At 53.9% G+C, this 23,487-nt stretch overlaps 1 protein-coding gene across 6 annotated transcripts in view; it reads left to right on the forward strand.

Moving 5' to 3' along the window:
- Positions 1 to 23,487, forward strand: part of LOC144949278 (transcription factor 12-like) — a 245,543-nt gene that overhangs the window by 74,768 nt on the left and 147,288 nt on the right. For all 6 annotated transcript variants that reach the window (XM_078879208.1, XM_078879212.1, XM_078879213.1 and 3 more), the window contains exon 4: positions 16,232 to 16,308. In XM_078879208.1, coding sequence (XP_078735334.1) covers positions 16,232 to 16,308 — 77 coding nt within the window. The remainder of the gene's footprint in view (positions 1 to 16,231; positions 16,309 to 23,487) is intronic.

Raw genomic sequence — 23,487 nt, forward strand, 5'->3', positions numbered from 1 at the left:
ATTTCAGACAGTGGGGACAACAGAGCAGAAGAAGGGGGGGGGGGTGACTTCTCATTCAATTTGCTCCTTTGCTGGATGTTCGACTTCCATTTAAAGTTTTCTCTTAACACGCCTTGCTCAGCACAGGGTGTCAAAGGGCCAAAACGTCTAGCGGCCAGCGACAAACGGCACCGTCAAAGTTTCTCATCGGTCAAAGTTGAATTGAGCAAAGGCCTTGATCGGAGCTTGTGCGAGTGGGAAGTTGGGAGAGGTGAATCGTGAGCCCCAGCGCGCTCGTCTGTGCAGGTCGTCAAGGGCAATGTGCGAGCGCTGTGTGCGGGGGACGATTTAATAGTTTTCTTTGGCCCAGGTGAGAACCCCATTCGGAGATATCATCTCGATTGCACGGAATATCACAATGGGTTTTATTGTTCGGGGTGGGTGTGTGTGTGGGGGCGGGGTACTCGCAGAGAATTTACGTCCACGCCCGTTGTCTAGGAACACAATGAGGCGCAGTTTGCGATGCCTCCGGTAAGCGTTGGCCGGGCAGCTGCGGCTATCGCAGCCATGGGCGGTGTGTGGACAGCCGTGGTGGCTTCTACAATGCTCACTTGGCCTTCAAGCCAGCTGCATTTTACTCACCATTTGATTTTTTGGAATGTGGTGCTCATGAAGTTCGCCAAAGCAGCGTTCACGTAACTTTTTGCCGTTTTGCATTGTTGCTGCTGGTTTTGTGGGTCCCGTGGCCCAACGGCTTCGCTGTTGTCTCCGTGCCGATAACACTCTGGGTATTCATGAGATCCAGCTTAGTATGGCATGCTGATGAACACCTATGAGGGCAAAACCTGGCTTTTATTTTCTGTGGTGTTAGCGAGCACCCATTAAGGCCGGTGCCGCACACACGAGGAGGTGGTCTGGCCAGCACTCTGCAGCGTTGTTGGTGGTTGCACACCACACCCGCTCGCCGTCTCAAGCTGAGTCGACCGCGGGGAGCCCCAGGGTTGATTCAGACATCGCTCGCCCTTGGTCTTCGCTCCACGTTCGCAATTCGGATTCCCGTTTCGATCCGCGCAAACCGAGTCTCTCTTCTCTCGCGCGTAAAAATGCGTCGCGTTGGCGTACGCCACCGTAGAATCGGCGGCGTTGCCGAGACAAATGACCACAAGCGGCGAAGACAAAGTTGTTTAAGCGCGTCGACGTTGATGGGCATGTGCGCGGTGGTCGCGGTGGGTGACATGGGACGGCGTTGAACGTAACGGCCGCTCGCGGTTGAGTCCTCGAGCAATCCTGCTTCGCCTGCCGGTGTTTCCCTGTGCGGGGGGGTGGGGGGGGGCGCTTCTTCCTCTTCGGTGGAACCGGTTTGAACCAGCCCGAGACGTCGACTCGTCACTCGCAATGAATATACAGCGAGAGAGCGAGAGAGAGAGGGAGCGCGAGTGCTTTGCGGTTGCTCCGTGTGGATTGTGGATGGATTTTTTTTGGGGGGGGGGCCCGTTTTCTTTGCGAGTGTTGGCAGCGGAGGACCAGGGGGGGGGGGTGGGGGGGAAGTCGTTGAGCAAGTGATGCGAGCGCGAGTGTGGCGGGGTGTGGGGGTGTGGGTTGGCTGTGACCTCTTCGGTGTTGGCGGTGGAGGGGAAGGCAGCGATTGGATAAAAATGGGGAAGGTGGCGAAGGGGTGGGGGGGAGGCGAGGAAGACCCTCCCTGAGTGGGCAGAGCGGTGAACGCTTTAATGGCACAAAGGACGTTTGCCTGGCACAGTTGTTGGGCGAGCCATACGCTTGGAATCTGGCCAGGATGGAGGAATTACACAAAAACTTGGCGCACAATCTCTCTCTCTCTCCGAAGGTTTTAACCGGAGCATACATCACTGCTATGCCTGTCTGCCACCCACCTAATCCCCCACACACACCACCTACCCACCACCCCCCCACCCCCCACACACCACCCCCCCATCCCCACAGCCGCTCTGCCGTCTCCCTGCTTTCCACCCCCTTTCAACTTTACTCCCCTCCGACAGACATCTCAAAAACAACCAGAGAAGACTTTGATCGTAAAGTAATAACAACAACAGCAATAGTAACATCTTCCCCCCACCCGCCAGCTTTAACCCGATTGTGTCGCCGATGTCGTGTGATGAGATGTCCCTTCGGAAACTTCTCTGCGGAGCGGTGCCAACCCCCCCCCCCCCCCGTGTTTCGGGTGTGGCCCACGGAAGCGAATATCTCAAAGCTGCTCCCCCTTGATGTTCCCTCCGAGGCGAGCTCTGTGGCCCGCACACGGTGGAGCGGCAGCACTTTTGTCCACCCTCGCCCTGCGAACGAGAGTGATGCCAATTGCACGACAGCGAAACCCTCCATGAATTCGCGGATCTGGAATCGAGCTGTGATAATTAAGTGCGTAACCAAAATTAATTGCCCGTTTTTTTTTTCTTCTCTGCAGTCATTTAGTGACCGGGCTGAGATCATCAGCTCGCTACGCCCGGTTTAACCGGAAGAAAAACTAAAATAAAGTAACTTCATCGGTAGTGAGGCTTCCGTAAGGCCACGCGGGAAAGGCGTCCGGCACGGTTTGGCCTCGGCTATCGTTGAGCGCGACCGTGCCGCCACGGTTCTCCGCGACGTGGCACGTCCTCAAAAAAACAAAGGGCGCCTACGCCCCTCCAAATAAAAAATCAACCCCCGATCTGCTCGCTCGTTCAGAGGTCAACGGGATCCACGCACCACCCCGCACCCTTGCAGACGTCTCGTAACGGGGAAGGGGTCGATCGCGGCGCGGCCGCTGGGATTTGGCAACCCGCCCCCACGTGACTTTACCGAAAAAAAGCTAAGAGTATGAATCCTTGCAGTCACGAAAGCTTCAAATCTAGAATTGGCAATCCCCCCCCCAGGAATCTTGAGCGGCCGCCAGCTCCAGCGCTGTGGACCTCGGGAGCCGCCCGGCCACCTCCCAAAATCACGAGAACTTTTGATCGCGAAGCTCGTCGTCAGGTCCTCGCGTTGTTTCAGCGGGGCACTCGAAGTAAGCGTGGGGAAAATAAACAAACGAATGGCGGTGTCGGTTTTGAATGTGGAGAGGGGAAAAAAGGAAGGAAAGGGGGGGGGCGACCCAAGCCCATTGGGAAGTGTTCGTGCTGAGTGCAGCGTGTTTATCACAGCTGGGTGCAGCGTGTTTATCACAGCTGAGTGCAGCGTGTTTATCACAGCTGTGGGTGTGTGGAGGCCACAGGGACTGCCGTGGAAACTCTTATGTCCCGTTGAGGGTATTGGCCAAGTTGAACCGTTCTCGCTTCGTGGCCGGGACGCCACACCCGGACTTCGGTCGTTGTTGCCCAGCTCATTGCTCTGACAATGGACGCGTGGCTTCAGCACCACCCCCCCCCCCCAAAAGCTGGCCACCCGGTCGCCTGTTGTACGGTTGTGTCTGGCGTACTTGTCCGTGAGATTGTGACGTGCAGGACGCGAGACTCACTCAAAGTTCCGGGAGTCGCGCGCGCTCATTGGAATGGGTTTGGGTCGCCGTGTTTCCCGAGCAGCACTGAGCAAAAGCAACCCCCAGAGGTGGTTGCAGCCAATCAGAGCGTAGACCTTATCCAGACCCAACACCCACCCAGGGGTCGGGAACCAAAATAACAAGGAGGGCCATTTTCTTTAAATTCGGCAAAACATTAAACCTCTTATTTCAAGAGCCGCAATGCTTGGGAGCACGAGACGGTGGTGGGTCCTTGATGCATAACTGACGGAGCGGTCACTTAAAGAGCCGCAGGTTGCCGTACCCCTGACCTCGCCACGACCCCCGAAATTTTAACGAACCTGGCCAACTGGACCACATCCCCACCACAACCCTAACAGCGGGCTAACTACACCGAAGCCAAAATGCAAGAAGGGTGAACGCTGCTTCACTGTGTATTGTTTTGCAAACAGCGGCGTTACGCCAGGCTAAGGCGTACGATTCGATTCATCCCAACGTGCCGCAGTCCGAGTTACGCGCGTCTGCTCGTGACTTCACGAAACGCACGCCTTCGCTTCCTGCAGTAAACTTAGTTTCTAGGCGCTGATCTTTAATTATTTTTTATTCTTCTTCTTCTTCTTCCATTTATCACCAATTACGCCGTATCTATAGAATCGGGAGTCGCGTCAAGGCGAATCGTAAATTCTGCTGTAACGCCCGGCGGGGCGGCAGGGAACAGCCCCAGAAGATGACACCACGTAACCGCTCATAGTAAAAACAACAACAAAAAAGTCTGCTAGCGTCAGGTTTCCAGCCACTCGCGTTCACGTCCGCCCGGCTCGGGCTTCACATTCCGGCAGCACACACACACACGCGTGCGAGTGAGCGAGCGGTCATCTTGCCGGCCGCGTCCCTCGTTGGGTAATCAAGGAATCGTCTGGCCCTGTGGGGAAGGGCTGTTAGGCCCTGCCGGAACGTGCGTGGCCGGCACGTCCGTGGCCGGCGCGCGGGTGCCGCGCGTGACGGGGAGGTTCACCGTGGCGCGGAGAGAGGCACCTCCGCCGTGCGCCGGTGTCAAACGAGACGCCGCGCCGATTCGGTGACGCGTTCGCCTACCCGGTTTGAAAGAGGGGACGCGAGCGCGCGCGCTATCGGTTAGCGCCGGTGCGCGTCACTGCCGCTCGTGTCTCTGCGCACGTGGCTCGTGATGCGCGAGAGTTAGGCACGGTCGAGTGAATTGGTTCGAGGGGGGAGTGGTGCAGGAGATGAATGTGTGTGTGAGTTCTGTATTTGTGAGTGTGTACGTTTGGGGAGCTGTGGTGCAATGGTTAGCTTGCCGTGCTTTGTGCGGCCTCGCTTTGTACGATTTTGCATATATATGCGGCTAACCTATTTCGGCAAAACCAAAAATTCGCTCTGCGGTTTCAATTCACCCAGATGCGGCTATGCGTTCGGACGCGGGACAACATTCTGCGCGTGTGTCTGTACTCTTTGCGCTAGTCTGCAGGCAGCTACTGCTTCTTGTCAGTGAAGCATCAAAAATCCCCTTACAGCAGGATGAACCGCAGAGCCTCTTGCATCCCCATGGATATCGTCAGGATCTGAGGCTCGGAGGACGACGCGTCGCATTAGGGCGCACTTCACCGGCGCCGGTTGAGGCGTGCGTGTGCTGACGCGGTTGTTCCTTTCGCTAGAAGTGCACCGTAAGCAGCCCATCGCTGTGCCGCCCGTCCGCTCAACCCGCGAGCGCTTTCACCGTTAATGGATGCGTATCAAACGTTGCCCACACGAGTGCCTAAATCCTCGGTGATAGGTTTCGGCTGAGTGAGGGTGCATTGGGCCGCCTGCACAGGTGCCTGTGGGCACGCAACGGGCGCCTGTGGGCACGCAACGGGCGCCTGTGGGCGCGCAATGTGTGCATGCAACAGGCACTGTGAAACAAAGGGTATATAAAAAAAAAAATTCGACCATTTAAATATTTTTCTAAAAACCCAAGTCTGCTACAGCGTTGTCATTTTAAGTTGGGTGCGTGATTTGTATGGACGCCTTCCACACACACACAGACAAATATCCCCCCGTATAGCCTTTACAGACCGTTGGGGCGAGTGTTGTTAGTGAGCACCTATGCAGGCAGGTACTGCACACAAGGTGGCCAACACCACGCCCAGCTGCTATTTTCTCCCAAGTGGCGATGTTTACACGTCACACCAGGTACTCATTTGAGGCTGAGTCGACCTAGGGGAGGCCCAGGACTGGTTCAGATAAAAGTCACTGGTGTTGGCCGTGAGCGGGAATCGAACTCGTGTCGCCGGGTTCGTAGCACAGCGCGCTAACCGCTACACCACCGCTCCCCACACATACACACACGTACACACACGTACACACACGTACACACACACGTACACACACACACGTACACACACGTACACACACGTACACACACACGTACACACACACACGTACACACACACACGTACACACACTTATATACACATACACGTAAACACACACACACGCTGAGACAGGCACATGAAGCGTAAACACTCGTGCAGAGATTAGAGGGCATGCAGACGGACGCATGCTGTGCACTCGAAACAGACAGGACAGGAGTTTGCTGCATGTGCTCTGTGTATCGCATTACCCAAAGCGGCCTGCAGATAAACGGGGAGTGCACGTGCCATGCGTATGAGCGTGCGTGCGTTTGTTCATTTATGAGGTTGTGCAAATGTGTGCGCGCTCAAGTGTGTTTGTGTGTGTCCAGAGTGGGGTATCTGCATGAATACGCGCGTGTGCGCTTGTTACTTGATGCATGGCAGAGTGTGCCCGTGTGTATGTGAGAGTGTGCTTGTGTGGGGAGCGGTAGTGGGGAGCAGCACTGCAGCTGCGCTGCGAAACCGACGATCCGAGATCGATACCCGCTCCTGGTCAACACCAGTGACGATTATCTGAACTGGTTCTGGACCTCCCCGAGGTCAACTCAGCCTCAAATGCGTACCTGCTACGGTGTGTAAACATCGCCACCATGGAGCCAAAGGTGGCCAGGCGTGGTGCTGGCCACCCACCCCCTTGTGTGCCGTGCCGGCCTTCGCTAACAGCACTTTCTCCAAAAGTCGTGTAAGGCTATATGGGGGATCATTGTCTTTTTGTATTTCTGTGAGTGTCATGGGTTGACTGACTGAGATGACTGGCAGATGCACGAAACACATGCACGTGCGCACTAGCAAAATTGTGCCTCGCATGGCTTTGATGTTTATGATGAATGCACTCCGGAGACAGAAATTGAGGAGGCATCTTCATGCTCCATGGGTTGCTGTTGTGGATTGACGATGGGAGAGTTTCAGTTGGGATAATGGAGGGGGTGTAATTTGTGTATTATATATATTATGTATTTGTGTTATATATTCTATATTTGCACATATGTGTGTTCCACAACCGTTTCTCTTATTAACACAACCAAAAATGAATTGCAGTATTCCGTCATTAATAATTATCCGTGTTTGCTAACAGCACTTGCCCCAACAGTATGCTAGAGGCTATACGGGGGTTCTTTGTAGTGGTGTGTGTGACCGTGCGTAGCCATATGATGGTGTGACTGTGCCTGTGTGTTTGTGCATGTGTGTCCGTGTGTGCCTGTGTGTGTGTGCGTGTGTGCCTGTGTGTGTGTGTGTGCGTGTGGGGAGCGGTGGAGCAGCGGTTAGCGCCCCGTGCTCCAAACCGTTGACCCGAGTTCCATTCCCGCACTATTAATAACAGTGGTGATTATACGAACTGGTTCTGGGCTTCCCTGAGGTCGACTCAGCCTCAAATTAGCACCTGGTGCGGTGTGTACACATCCCAATTGGGGGAGACAAAGGCGGCCGGGCGTAGTGCTGGCCACTCACTCCCTCGTGTGCTGTGCCGGCCTTCATAGGTGCTCGCTTAACAGCATTTGCCCCAAAAGTCGGTAATGGCTACATGGGGCATCTTTGTCTTGTGCACACGTCATTTAATGCTCCAGAGGCCGTTTCTGGGGGGTTTGTACCACCACCACCACCACCACATTTCCCGGCGATTACATCATTACCGGTGACTCGATTTCCGTCTGTGCTGGTGTGGCATAGTCCCGAACCTCTCATAGAGACCAGTGCTGCCGTGTTTTGCGTCCCGTGCATGAGCACGCTCGTTACGAAATGTAAACGCCGCACTCACGCTGACGCGTATAAGTAACAAAAAAAACATTGCGATGTGGTTTGGAATTAAATAACCGCTTTTGCAGCATTCGATCATAAAGAGGCATTTGAGTCGGTGATTCCGGTCAACCTGTGTACAGGTGGTTGTTTACCCTCCTCTGTATGGCTCATGTTGATAATCTTAAATACACTACGGGCGATATTTAAACCATGTCAGTGATGCAGATCTACACACTTGTGTGCTGATTCTAACACCAGGCTTACGTTTAAGCTATCATCATATTTATTGGCGAGTACAGTACGTGTACGGTGATAACAGAAAATACAATATCATCTTGTGTAGTGGTTCCTTATAGATTTCGCTTTTCGGTCATCTAGGTTTACATTTGATTACTGATGTTGGTGAAATGGACTTCTGGGCCACACAAGGTCCGATGCATGGGCTCACCATTTTTCTTTATACACGCATTGGATGATCGTGTGTTCATGAGTCACCAATTGTGCCCAATGTATGGACTTGTGGCCTCTGGGGCAGCATCTCCCAAACTAGTTTTTAGGCCCCACGACCCCCTGGTGACAAAACACATTCACTTACCTCTCTAAATGCCAGTCACACAAGATGAGATTCATGTTGCCGGAACATAAAACTACCTTTTTTTTTGTTAACGCAACTATAAAGTTTTTTTTTAGGGGTGGCGGAGGGTGGTGGGGGGGGGCATTGAGATCTTAAGGTTAGAATCGGAATGTTTAGAATCAGAATATTTATTTCCACTGGAGGAATCCGAGGAGCTGTGAGGCTTTTTTTCACCGATGTCCAGTCGAGATATCCAGTAGTTTCACAGATGTCCAGTTAGGGGTAGCTTGATGAGGGTAGTTTACCTAACTTCATTTGCAGATTAAATATCATGAGTAAAACAGAAATGAATGTCCGAAACAAAAGCTGCCTCCCGCCGGTGGTACTGGGGACCCAACTCACGAGAATCGCCGCCGCTCCGGGCTAACGGGGCCGACTGAAGCGGAACACAAGGGACAGGATGAGAAGGCACTAACGGGAGACCGTTGCACAATGAGAAAGTAAATTAACTGATAGCAAAATTTTTACCACGAGCCTGGATCGCGTACGACGCACCCAATCCGGAGCGGAGGTGGATTGACAGGCGCCGTGCCCTGGCCACCTTTATCTTCCCAGTGCCGATGATGGTCGTGTGACAGCAGGTGTTTTAACATTAGTTCGCCTCCTGTTTCGTGCAATGTGCTATAATCATTCGTGCGCCGTGTAACATCACTCGCATTTGCGCTGTACTGATGTGCCTCCTCCTAATTACCCGCGGCGTTGTATCCGCATCGTCACTGGGAAGACAAAGGCGGGGTGGGCACGCCTGATTCTGGCCCCGTTTGCCACTCACTTGCATCCCACACCAGCATTAACAGGCGCTCGCTCGCTCGCCCGAAGCACTTTCCCCGGCAGTCTACGAAGCGACGTTAGTACCGTACATTGAGCTTTCAGCCGAGCGGAACGATATTGGCTTTGCCGTAGACAGTTTTTTTTTCTTTTTGACACTACCGTTGGGTATATTTCGAACCGATACAGTGGATTAACATCAACAAACCTTGGGTTATTCCACAATCGGCGGTCCTCAATTGTGGAGTCACCCAAATTCGAATTGTAAGTGTTAACTGCCACGACAATTTATTTCCGTAGACATTGATTTACCCGCCTTGTTTCTTTTTTTAAACGTATCTCTACGGACGCTCTCCTGCTTAAGAAGGCGCTGCATAGAATACAGAATGAGTGAATTATTGTGCAGCGTATGTAAGAACGCACGCATACTGGGCATTCAAAATATACGGAATATTGACTGCATGCTTTATACACTACTGGACATGGAATAAAACAACTTGGAGTACCAGAAATGAAAAGTAAACACTCATTTGCACTCAGGGCTCTGTTTCTTAATACAGCGACTCCTAACATCAACACACTCGGTCCATTTCACGATCAGTGTTCAACATGGGCTCTCAGGCCAAGCCTGCTAACTACCATTGCAGCTGTTGCATGTTGTTCCCAGGACATTTGAACAGCACCTTGTTTTCACAAAGTTCCCCCGTATAGCCTCAACGGACTGTTGGGGCAAGCGCCGTTTACGCGCGCCTATTAGTGGATGGTGTGGCCAGGACCGACGACCGGTGATGTTTACACGCCTCACCAAGGGCTCCTTTAAGTCTGAAATGACCTGGGGGAGGCCCCAAAAACCGGTTCAGATATTCGTGACTGACGTTGGCTTGTATTCACGCGCGCGCTCACGCACGCACGCATGCACGCAGTGGACACGCGATGTTGGTATCTCCCTGGGGCGGAATCCATAAACGTTTTAACAGCCAAGGCGTTTGATTGAAGTGGAGAACGGGCAGCGGTGAGACGGCGCTCGGCTCGTTAGCGACTCCGCTCTTCTGCCCCTGCAGTGTTTTAGACGCTGCTTCTACGATGGATCGGAAAGGCGCGGTGTGAATGGCCGATTTGTGTTAACCCCTTGGATCCCCCCCCCGCCCCCTCCCTATGAACTCGGCAGCATTTATTCCGCGGGTCGCCCTCCCGTGGGACCCCAAAACCGTCCCCTTGAAGCGTTTTGTGACCGCTCCTCGTATCATTTCATTAGAGTCGGGTATCTGGGGTCCTGTTGAGTTCAAGTGACTGGGTTGCTTTCATTTTAACAGCAGATCCAAACGGTCACATCTTATTGGTTTTGGCGTCATGGGCGTGTGGGCGAGCGTGCGAAGCGTGTCGGGGTCGGGGAGCGGCGGGACAGCGGTTCGTCGCGCGACGAACCCGGCGAGCTGAGTTCGATTCCCGCTCGCGGCCAACATTGGTGACGAATATCTGAATCGATCCTGGGCCTCCTCGGTCGACCCGGCCTCGAACGAGTGCCTGGCGCGGTGCGTCAACATCGCCACAAGGGAGACAAAGGCAGCTGGACGTGGTGCTGGCCACCCAACCACCTCGTGTACCGTACCGACCAGCAATATGTGCAGCTACTCGCTAACAGCGCTTGCCCCAACAGTCTGTTAATGCTATACGGAGGGGGGGGGTATTTGTCTTTGTGTGTTGGAGTGGGATTGGAGTGGTGGTCCAGAGGTCTGTGTCCCGCACGAGAGAAAATATATTCGGATCTTTAAGTACAATTTTGGAAATATTTTTTGTTATTAATTAAGTCACGTAGTAATTTAACGTATCTTCATGCTGATGTAGTCTGGTCATTATCAGCACTGTGCGGGGAATACCAGCGCGTGGTGCTGAAAATCTCTGTTTATTGTTTGGTATGCCGGGTATTAGTGGTAGAAACGGCGATAAATCATGAGTGTGCATTTGAAATACACGAATGTCGTAGGAATTCTCCTTTACCCCATAAATAAGGCAAAAACAGACTCCTGCATAATTGAAGCAGATTTATGTTAATGTTTTTACTATAATGCAAAACTTCAAGAGAGACTGCATTGCATTTATTCACTTAAAAAAAACCCATTACGGAAAATATATCTAATAGGAGGTAGTAATACTTTCTCATTCTTGATGACAAAACGTACACTGCCTCTTCGCGGTTAACGCCGATAAGAGTCCACACGTAGCCCTGTTGCTCTTTTGAATTCCACGAACACCATATGATTGTGGTGCCTCGCAATTAGTTTAAGTGGCTTTGTTGCGCAATCACCGTTGCAGTATTGCCATCATCGTCATCTTTGTCACTGTTACGAAAACCCGTTTCATCATTTGTCTTCGTCCGGTACAGCGGTCACAATGTTATCCTGAACTTTTGCCGGCGGTACGGACTGTTGAAGCGAACGTTGTTTTTACCGAAGGGTTCAAAACCTCGATTTTGTTGGACCCAACGGTTGTGGCTCTTGGTTCTTTTTGAATAATAATAAAAAATAATTGGTAGTCGCTAAGGGTGGGGTGGGGGGGGGGCTGCACCCGTGAGACCCGTGCGGTGGTGGAAATGTGAGCGATACAGCCCGAGGGCTTTGCGGTGAAGCTGGCAGCAGGGAAGTAACTGGCTGGAGAAGTGCGCGCGCGTGTACATGCGCGTGGTTGTGGCTGCGCATCTCCTCTGCCTGTTGTCTCAGTCGGTCAACCCGTAGGTGGCACCGGGGTCTGTTCCGGGGCTTCCTGCCGGCAAGCGAGCCTTCGACACTTTCACGTGGCCTCGAGGTGCACCTAGCCTGGCGCACGCGCCTTGGTAACGTCATCGCACGCTTCGTGGCGAATGGCGGCGGCGGTTGTTGTTGTTGTGCCTGCACACGGCCGCAGACGCGCATGCGCGCAAGGAGAATTCCCAGACACACACGTGGCAACTCGCACAGTCAGACGACCACGCGCACGCAAACCGCCAGCGTAATCACGCTCGCGGTAACACACGCGCACACACGCAGCCCGCTTTTGGCCCAGGGAAACCGTGGAGGCAAATGCCGTTAGCGAGCAGCGAGCAGAGCATGTATGCATGTATGTTGAACTTCTTTCGCGCCGTATGTAGCCAGCCGTGCTAATCGGAGATGCGGGGAGACCAAGGTGGTCGGGTTGTGGCTTTTCCGGCCACGCCTCCCACTCGTGTGCCGTGCCGGCCTTCATGGCTGCTCGCTCACGGGACTATGTCCCAGCATTCCGTGTGAAGGCCGGCGGACAATCCCGGTGTGTTCGGGAGCAGCGGCGCTACGAACCCGGCGACCCGAGTTCAATTCCTGGCCACACGGCGAACGTGGTTGGCGAGCATTATCTCTCAACTGGTTCGGGGCCCCTCCTCTCTCTCTCTCTCTCCCCCTTCCCTGACCTGCGTGGGGGAAGTATGGTCGAACGACCGTCGTCACTGGACACGCTATTGGAAGGCCTTCAGCAATGGATTGACAAACGGCTGTAAGGTGTCAACACAGTGAGCCATAGATGGCACCGTGTACCATACCAAGCGATAATGCTTTGTCTCAATTCATCTTAGGGAAGGGTTAGACTAAGTTCAGAACTAATTTATCTTCGGGTGAGAGTTACCAGAAATGTGACGCAGGTCACTGCGATCATAATGCAGTGTCCGAACCACCACTGTTCAGCGCACAAACACCACACTGTCCTGCGTGCATGCACACAAGCGCACACAATGCATTCACACACAATACACACTCCTAACCCTCTCCACACCGCCTTCCTGTCTTTAGCATCCATCATTTATGACTGACAGCTCCCGTGTGTGTTATTCCTTTGTGTGCGTCTCTCTTTAGTTGATCTCTCTCCCTCTCCCCAGCCTATCGCGTCTCGCCTTCTCTCCATACAAATTTCTCTCGGTTCTCTTTCACCCTTCCTCCCAAATCCTCTTGGCAAGTTTTTGCTACCAGCGGTCCGACCACTTGTGGCCCACGTGTTTGTGTCAGGCAGGCGGTCTTGAGCGAAGCTTCTTCCAAAACGCCGCTTCGGGTTGTGCAGCGCGCGAGCGAGGAGTCGCGTGGACTAAATATAACCGAGCGCTCGTCTGGCACAACGTATACGACCGGGCGTGCGTGTGTGTTTTGTGGATCTGAGGCTGTACGTACGTACGGTGAGCTTCTTTCGCACCGTACGTAACCAACCGTGCTACTCGGAGGTGTGCTCGGGGGGGGGGGGGAAGAACAAGAAACTAAACACAACAATCAGCTCTCAAGAGAACGAGTTTCCAATCTAGATGATGTAAAAGTGCGACGTCGCTCCACAGTGGCCTGCGAACGTCCGAAGGAAGAGCATTCTAGACGGCCACAGAAGCGCATCTGAAAGCTCGTGAATCGTGTTTGAGCGCACGCTGCTTCGTGAGGTGGCGGGGAGGGGCGGTGGTCCTTCCTTGGCTGACCTTCTTTGGTATTTGTATGACCTGGTCACTGCATCTCATGGCATTTATCATTTGCATAATAGTCTTTTTTGGGTTAGATCGCGTAAATATAAATGTGTCGTTAAACCCGCCACCACCCGACACTGCCGATTGTTAAGGTTTGTCACCTGAACATCACATGCCAAATCGTTACTGGTACAGCACACCGGTGTACTGGCGACTAAACCCACAGCATTTACATTTTGCTTAACTAGTAACGATGGCACGTCGTGATTTAATTTATTTTTTTTCATTTTTTTATTTTCACCTACGTGACTTTACCGAAAGAACCAACGAGTATGGATCCTTGCAGTCACGAAAACTTCAAATCTAGAATGCACGATGCCACTCGCACAGACCCAGTCGTGCCGTCTGTGCCTGCCAAGGCCACTCTTGTCCACAGAGGGGGGCCCTCCTTGGGGGGGAGGGGGGGGGCGCAGGAGTCCACGGCGTTCTTCACGGTGGGGTGGGGGCCACGCGTGTTTAATGCAGCGGGGCTCGTAGGTCCAGGTTGGTGGATCACGCTGGGATGGAGGTTGTCCGATTCACAAAAGTTGTCATGAGAGTGCCCGGGGGGGGTGGGGGGGGGGTGTTTGCGTTCGACGGGAGACTGCAAGCATCTGACAAATCGGATGCCTGTGAAAGGAAAGTTACAGCGAGCAGGTTTCTGAGCCGTCTCTGTGGAATCTCAGTGGTTCTTCGTTCAATAGGATGGCTTCTACTGCACGCAACGTGGCTTGTTTTTCACAGGTCAATCAAAATTACTCCCGAAATTGGCCCAACATCGTAACCGTACCCTCGTGGAAAATCATTTGTGAGCCTCATTGAGGGCTTCCTAGGCACGCTGTACGATCATCGTCATCATGCCGAGCATTGCGAGGCGACCGTATGGTGGAGTGTGCCTGGTTGAGCGAGCCAGTGAGTGAGTGGGGAGTGTCTTCGCTATTCAGTTATATTGTGATAAAAAAAAACCTACGCGTTATAGGAAGGAGTCTTATCTTGTTTGCCTGATGGGTTCCTTGTTCCCCCCCCCGTTCATTTGCATTGCATTGATTTAATTCACCGAGGCAGCAAACGCGATGTTAATTACACGCATGCCAATTCTGGTGGCCTATTTTAAATTTGTGTGCATAACACAGAGGTATAATAACTGTAACAGTGCGCTCTTCAGCAGTTGCTTAAGCTGCTGCTGCGGCGTGCCGATGAGTGCTAAGAGTGCGAATCTATTTGCACGTTGCCCCAAAGGTGTAATTATTTTTTAATAAGTACGATTTTCCCTTGCGCTCGGGCACTTTGATTTGCGTGAACACAGCACCCGGTTGGCGTTAACTGTTCTGCTCTCGTGCATGGGTTTTGTTTATATCACTTGTCGCAGCAGCCGCCCCTGCCTCTTGAGTCATCCCCTGCGCCGTCTCCGCAGTCAGAATCGGAATCAGAATATTTATTTGTACTGCAGGAGGAATCCGATGAGCCATAACGCTCTTTGTCACTGACGTCCAGTAGTGGCGGTTGACGGGCGTTACAACAACAAACGGTACAAAAACACGATAGGAGTGAACAGTACAAGCAAGTTAGACGGGGAGATGCGACGCATCGCACGTTCATCAGTGGCCACCGAGCCGGTTAAACATCCGCACGTGTACACCTGTTAATTAGTTTTCTTTTCTTTGCACGATGCATCCTTTTATGAGTTGTTGTTGGAACAGGTTCAGAGTGGGCCCCTTGAAGGGCGGCCTTGAATAATTGAGGCGGCCGCGGTGTTCCACTTGCGAACGAACGCCGATGGAAGCGCCGCCGGTGCCTTTAATTAAGCCATTTGTCCCCTTCCGCACGCTGCACGGCAAAGCGCGGTTTTCCGTAAAATTTCGATTTAAAGCTTTCGTGACTGCAGGGATTCATATTCTTGGTTCTTTCGGTAAAGTCACGTAGAAGGGAAATAATAAAATAAAAATAAAAACATTATATAATAAAATTCTCACGACGTTTCGGCCACAACGCAAGCAGCCGTCCTCGGGTAAAGAAACAGCTGTCGGAAAGACAGCGTTACCCAGCTCCTCCCTCGAGTTGAAAAGCGGCGCACATTCCGCATCGGTGGGCCCTCACGCTCGACGTTAGAATCTCTCGAGCGCCACGCTGCCCACTGGCCTCTGGAGCTGGTACCGCCGCTGGTGGGCACTCAGCCTTCGTTGGCTGCCCCCCTCCTCTCGGATGCCCTGCTCTTGCGTGCGTTGGCCGCGCTATGTCCGGGAGCTCGGTGCCAATGTCGAGGTCTGCTGCTGGCCACGATGAGAGGGCTTCAGAAAAGAGTTGGTGTCGTTTCCCTCCCTCCATTGCAGGAGAGCTGACTACGGTGGTTCACCGTACGGTCCTAAGCACCAATGGAAAATTTGAGAAAAGCCGCAGTGCGATTGTGGATGCACCTCGAGTGCATAAACATCGAGGCGTGAACCTCGCAGCTCACCGATAACACGTGGAACAAGTTATATTTGATGCAATTCATTGCTCTAACTTTTGCCGATTTCGTGGGCACGACAGTTATAATCGTGAACGAGAGGAGCTTAATCATCCGTGTTGACACATGCCGTTGAAGCCCGTTGTTAAAAGGCGTCGCGTTGCAGTGGCTACGTTGACAGGCACTGTGGCTGCCGTAGTGGTGGTGGTGGTGGCGGCGCTGACAAAGGTGTCGTGAAAGGCTCTGATGTCGCTGACTTTATCCGTGTGTGTGTGTGTCTCTCTCTCTCCGTGTGTCGCTTTCACAGCTTGTGAAGAGAGGAGTGCCAGTGGCCCTTGGGCAGCCAGTGCCAATCAGTCCAGCCCAAGCTTCGACTCGTCCAGGGTAAGACTTCTCTTGTTGATGGTCAGTGGCGGCAGTGCGGTCGGCATTGGCCCTGGTGCAATGAACGAAATGGGTGCCCCGGCCCCCCCAGACCCCAACCCCCCCCCCCCCCCGCCCCCACCCCCACCCTGTCTAATTTTCGTAGCCCGCCACCAGGGCCTCTCTTCCGGCTCCCCGGCGGTGCAATTGCACCGCCTGCACACTCGATAGCTACGCCACTGTCCATGAGAGCGTCGGTGGACGATTCAAACGGTGGCCGCAGACTCGACGCACGTTGGGTTGCCTTCCTCTTCCAGGCACCCTAGGAAACTCATTATAATAATTATTCATGTATTAATAATGTTTATGAACGGTAGTTGGGACTCCCCACCCCACACACCCTCAGGAGGGGAGGGGTGCGCGCCCGCCTCGTGCCACGCGACCCTCCGCCGTCACCTCCCGAGCGTGTTGTTGTTTTCTGGGACCGGAAGATTTGAGTGCTCTGCACCTTTTAAGAATTTTAGCGGCTTCCTGAAGTCCCCCGCAGCCAGGAGGACAGCCGCCGCAGGGTCCGCTTTTACAACGCAGCGCTCGCGGGAGTCGCCTGTCACGGATGCACCTCACCCCCGTTTAGCGTCGTGGGCTTTGAGCGCGACGGCACCTGCACGGGAGGTTGCGAGGAACGAGTGCGGGAGGGGTCGGCTCTTGAGAATGCGAGCGGATCTCGTGCCTCCGCTGGCCGGGCGTGTCTTGGGCAGCGTGCTCCGGTGCCCACCAGGAGCTGCGCGGGCCCCCTGGCGATCGCCAGGCCGTCAGCGCAGGGCACAGCTGTGGCAGGCGTGGGCCTCCCTCCCGTTGGGCCGCCAGCGCCGCCGTTGTGAGTCGGCGTACTCGACGCGAGGGGATTTTGCTGAAGACCCGGAGTAATTATCCCATCGATATAAATATCATCGTCAACCTCATCGGAAAACATTCTGAACGCATTGCCGTTTACATGAAGGGCGGCCCCTCCCACCCGCGCCATGTCGACACAAATGCCTGAGCACGCACGGAGTGTGTTTAAACGAAATGCTACTCGCAAACAAAAGCGTGGAGGGAGTGGCGGGGGGGGGGAAGGGGGGTACCGGTCTCCACTTAATTCTGCCAAGATTTACACACGGCTGACGTGTTAAGTGGGGTTGTCGACCGTCAGTGTTTGACCTGGAGAGTGCGGGGATTGCCCGCTGCAGAAACAAAGCGACTGGGATGGGCACGGCGGCGTCTGGGTTGCGGGCCCCGGGCCAATGGCCATTGCCCAGATTTTTCGCCAAACAATGGGCACGCCGGCCGCGCGCTCCGCTCTCTCTCACCCGTGCCCACCCAGCCCTCTCAAGCCTTCCGCCTCATCGCTTCAATAACTCTACCCCCCCCCCACCCCCCCCCCCCCGCTCTTTCTTAACTTGCTCCGGTGCTCTCGCACTCATTCCAGCTAGTTGTGGGTTGTCCAGGCCTGACGGAGCCCAACAGTTCCAAACCTCTACGATTAAAGACTTGACAGAAATCACTCCAAAAGTCAGATGTGGGCGGCCGCGTGACCCCCGCCTCGTGGCGACCGCCGCGTCCTTAGCCACAGCCTCTCGGAGACGGCGATCGGGGGCCTTGCCTTGGCCATGTGCAGGACGCACACTCGCACGCAGGGGGCTGACGGTCCACTTGAGCGAAAGTTTGGAGTTCCTTTAAATGTGTGGCGTTTATCTCAGGCTGACTACAGGCAATTGTTTCCGTCCTATGCCACCGGTGCAATCTTATTGTGGCGAGCCAGGGTTTCAGGCACCTCCTGGACGTCTATGGGAAGGGAGTTTTACAACATTCATCCAGTGATCCACCAACCCCCTCGCTGCCTCCACAGTGGTGGATCGGAATGAGACGAATTATCCATTGACATTGTACCGGTGGCCAGAAGTATGGAGTAGAGAAACGAGCTATTACCAAGGAACAAAAAATCACGTTAAATGTGTAATGAGCAGGATTTTTGTTAAGAGAGAGAGAGAGTGTGTGGAGACTTAGTGAGGCTGTTCTGGGTAAGTGAGTTGTTTCGGTTATTCTCTGGGGTGCAGCAGTGATGTGTACACATCCTTCTGCACCACGTGTGCATGCATGTGGAAGACCGACTGCAGGAGTTTCCTGCTTGCGGCCTTGGCTGCGGTTTGTTTTTTCCATCGCAGCAAAGGTGGCATGCAAGCAAGACTGCACGTTGCAGAGGTGGGACAAAGTCATTGTTATGCAAGTCCAAGTCGAGTCGCAAGTCATCAAATTCATGACTCGAGTCTGACTTGAGTCCAAGTCACATGACTCGAGTCCACATCTCATAGGTGGGACAAAGTCATTGTTATGCAAGTCCAAGTCGAGTCGCAAGTCATCAAATTCATGACTCGAGTCTGACTCGAGTCCAAGTCACATGACTCGAGTCCACACCTCTGGCACGTTGCATATAAAAACCATCATAGGGGTGTAAAGGGTGGTGACGGGTTTAACGACACATTTATATTTACGCGATGTAACTCAAAAAACCTCTTGTGGCTCATATTGGATGCGAAAGGCCTACGTGTTAAATGGGCGAAAAGGGTGTCTGATGTGAAACAGTGGCGAGGCCTGTTCATCCTCAACCGCCGATGTTTATATTGGATCTGATCCGAACCGTGCCGCACGGCGATCGGCAATCGTCAGCTTGATTGAATCATTGCCGATGGCAATCTTGAGGCCGAGGGAGCAGCTATAATTTGGCGTTACTAAAGATGACACCGCGTCACGTGGGGCGTCAATCTCTAACAACACGAAGCGGTGTATGGGAGCAAGTTGGAAGTAAAGTCACCAACTGGAGGTGAATGCTGAGTGTAACCCATTGGCAGGCGGTCTTCTTTCTTTCGTACGGCTGATGTAGATTGCAGAGCAACAACTCTAATTTCACATTGAGGCGGTCAAGCCAGATAACGGCGCCAGGAGCAGAGGAGTGTATCATCGCCGTGATGTCTCCTTGGTATTTGTGGATCGGGCATTGCGCCGATGTTTGTATTTACGGTCTGTTCCTTCGCGATGATAAACTATAACAATGCAAATGTTAAACATCAAAAGATTAATGGTAATACTTCCTTTGACTTGGAACTCCTCTAAGAGTCTTATTTTTAGGACAGTTGTGCTTCGGGGATATTTGGCCTCTTGCTTCGTCTCCGCTGGCGTTTTTGCAACGTGTGGCAAACGATATCTCAGAGACATGCTTACATACGCAACTCTGCACACAACCTACTTCCTGTACTGTGTGCTTAGGCACCTGACTTGCCAGCAGGTAGGAGGAGTCTCATGCGGGACTCGTGTCTCTGTGATCCACCAACCCCGACCGCCAATTCACAAGCCTCCACTGCACAGGGGCAACATGGTGGACACAAAAATGTAAATTTGAAAGCAAATTTTTTGTAAATGTTAAATGTTTCACCGGTAATTTAACCGCATTGCTGGATGGGGGCCTACTGCAATCGCAAACGCTGCACCCCCACGACCCGCTAAAGGCATTTATAGGGGGTCACGTTTTTTTTTACCATACTTCACCAGCGCTTAGTGCAGTTCGGTGAAGGTGGGGAGCGTAGAAGAACAATACAACGGTGCCCGACCGTCTACGCGCCGTCCTGGCTTGCGGCCAGAGCAGCCTCCGATCGGACGAGGATGGGGGCGGGGGGGAGCGGCGGTTTCGGGCGATTTGTTCTGAGTAAGATTGAGCGCGAGATCACATCAACGACGACACCGCTGTCGTGAGAGACGATGCCGCGCCATCACACGTCGCACTCTGCGCCCGTACCTGGCCACCGTGGCCGCCCTTCAGCCTGCCGCCACCACCTCCACCGCAACCCTCCCACCAAACACACTCCCCCTGCTCGTCCTCTGACACCCGCCCCAACAGATCTACACGCATTCCGCACCCCCCCCTCTACCCGCACCCCAATAAACCCCCGTATCGTGCTCACGTGAGCACGCAGCCCTCGCCCCATTAGGCATGCGCGGGCGCTTGCGCGTCGCAAGCGATTAAGCCGCGCGATGGGAGCAGATGTGCCGCCACATTAATTGAGCATTTGCCGCGCTGCATCGTGGGAACACCCTGCCTGTGCCTGTTCCCACTGTGCCCAAGGCGGGGTGACGCGAGGGTGGGGGGCCTTGGAGGGGGGAGGGGGTTTGAGGGCCAGGTCTTGAGGGCGCACGTGAGGAAGAGCTGTGGGCTCTGCTGGCGAGGGGCGTTGGAGGCTGGCGGCGGGGGGGGGTAGAGATGGCAGCAGGGATTAGAGAGAGAGAGAATGGGACTTGTGGTGGACTGTGCTGCTAGAGAGGAGAGGACGCTGAGGCCGCATCGCGAGCGGGGAGCGCGCGTTCTTTCACGAACGGTGGAACGCGCCCTTGGCTGCTCTGTGCCCAGCGTCACGGCCGTTTGCTCGGCGTTTCCGACTCGTTCTTCTTCGCGCGATTTCTTCCTCTCTTGGTTCCACATTTCGTGTGGCGCGCGGTTGGCTTGTGTAGACTAAATATATAATGTAGACTATTTTTTATTTTACCAGGTAGGGCCCACTAATCTCGATAGATCTTTTTCAGAAGCGACCTGGCCACAAACGGGAGCTCATTGCGTGGAAATGTACAGCAGCCAAATACGTGGAGGGAAAAACCAGGGGACCCGGAGAAAAATCCACACGATCACGGGGAGAACATGCAAACTGCAAATATACCGTAGGTGTCAGGGTGGGAATCGAACCCACGACCTCCTGTATACCAGGCGGGGCAGCCGACACCTCGCCACTGTGTGCGTGGTTGGGACGGGTTGTGTGCGTGGTTGTGCCTGTGCCTCCGAGTGCTGCTTGTTAAGGAGGTGGTGTTGCTCGCTAACAGCACTTGCCCCAACAGTCAGTTAAAAAGTCTATTTGGGGGATCTTTGTCTTTCTTTGGCGGCAGGGGGGGGGCGTCACAATTAGTGCTTCATGGCAGCAGGATTGCTCTCACATTGCGTCGGCGTTTTCTTGCTGCTTGTGATACGCCAACGGTAATCCGCTGTTTGCCCAATGAACCTTTGAGACATCTTAGGAGGGCGTAAGCTGTTTGTCCAGTTGCCGAGTGTGATTTTACAGGCGGGAGGAACTAAGAATGCCCGGAGAAAGCCCGTGCGCGTGTGAAGGGGATACTCGTCAGACGAGCGGATTCGCACACGCGCAGGTCGGAAACCTCCCTTGCTGCCATTACCTCCTCACAGGCAACCCGATTACCTTGAGGGCTGTTTGCCTTTTGGCTGGCTCCATCTCCGCGTGAGCCGCCAACCTCGCCTCAAGCGAGCGCCATCTACCTAGCGAGCGTGCGGCGACGACCGGACGGCGTTGCGCTGCGATGGTCGTCTCCCCCCACCCCGGTTGGCCGTGGGGCTCCGAGGCCCAAAACAGGCGCCGCCGGCTTCGCCCACGCAATTATCCAAACGCGGATTTAGATCACCGCGTCCGCGCCAGGCGCCGTTGTAGCCGCGCCCGCGCCCGCGGGGGGAAAAAAAAACCCACAACGTTTCAAATGCATATTCACAAAGCCTCGTAAAGAGCCGATGCCGTCCCGATAACGCGGCCTTAAGTCGCTCGTAGGCGTAGGGGGTGCTGCTGTCGTTTCGGCCAATCACAAGCGAGGCGTTTTAAGTGCCCCTCGGTGCCGTGGATGGATGTGTTTTTCTCTTTTACAGCCTTTGCCATTCCACTGCCGGATACGAGCCTCCGCCGCCCCTCCCCTCCCCCCATGGCTCCCTGTCAGTCATCGGGGGGGGTTGTCTAACCATATTTCACCACTCTGGTCAGTGCAGATTGGTGAACGCGGCAGGTGGAAGTGAGGGGGGGGGGACAAGAACCGGTTGAGATGTCGCGCCGCACTGATAGGGGGACTGCAGTAGAGGGTCTTTCCGTAACGCATTCTTGTTGTCGTCGTCGTCATCAGACGCCAAACCGCAAGCCTCAAAGTGCCGTCCTTTATCTGCCTCACAGTTTGACGACTTGGGCTCTCTGTCATTTGCTGCGCGCGCCCGCAAGGTGTTCCGCCGTTTTCACCCCCCCCCCTCCTTCCCCTAGTAACATTCGCCCCGTTGTGACCAACGTGATCCCAGAGAACCACCCACGTGTCGTCGATACGACTCCGGCCTCGGGCACCGACTCCCGCTGGCGGGGGAACTTGTGGCAGAACTGTCGTCGTTTAGAACGTTCTGGAGTTTTTTTGCGGAGTCCGGGTGTTTTACATGCCCCAGACGTAGATCAAATTGCAGTCTCGCAATCATAATAGACGGTTTTTTAGGCTTGCTTTTATTTAAGACTCAAACGGGAGGAGGATTTTTCCACAATCTCGGCTGTCGCCCGACGAGGCTGGTCGTAATCACCGGTGGAACTTCTTGCCCGAATTGTAAATGTTGTGGGTTTACTCTCCAACACACAAGCGGTGTGCTGAACCCGTAACGATTTGGCACGTTTTGTTCACGTGGAAAACTTTACCAATCGGCCGTGTCGGGTGGTGGCGAGACTAACAACACATATTTAGCGCGATCTAACCCCCCACAAAACCCCCGTCTGTTATGGATAATATTTGGTCGCGAACACCTACTACTACTACTCCGTGTTCAACAGTCTCGTATTCGTTTCTTCCCTTCGTGAAAGTCTAGAGAATCGCTGATCCCCAAAGGCGTCGTGTGTTGACGCCGCGCGCTGCGTGATGTAAACACAACGCGATGTGGTTTGTGTGTTCTCCGACAGGGAAAACAAATTGTGTCTTGCTGCTCAAATGGACATGGGGCCTGTGCTCTTCTCCGCCGTCTGCTCTCCGAGCCAGTGGCGGTAATTCCACGTTCTTGTGGCGAGGCCCTCGGCGTCCTTCGTAGAATGACCGCTGTTTGATTGGCCGCCAAGCGGTAGCGACTTTATCGTTCGTCGGAGGCCTGCCGGTGGCCCGAGTCAACCCCCGGCCGGGGTTTTAACTTGCCGGTTGTGAATCGAGTGCTCTAACCACGCAGCGGCACGCAACACCGCCCGGCTATGGGTTCACGGCGTCGTCGTATCGATCCTACATTCTTACATAAGATCATCGCATTGTTACATCTGCTCTCTTTCTAATTACTGTGCCTTTCCATTGATTGGCTTCCCTAGCAATTGCCTCTGTCCTGTCTGCAAAGGCACG

The sequence above is a fragment of the Lampetra fluviatilis genome, chromosome 53 (genome assembly GCF_964198595.1).
Source record: "Lampetra fluviatilis chromosome 53, kcLamFluv1.1, whole genome shotgun sequence".
In the NCBI taxonomy this organism is placed as follows: Eukaryota; Metazoa; Chordata; class Hyperoartia; order Petromyzontiformes; family Petromyzontidae; genus Lampetra; species Lampetra fluviatilis.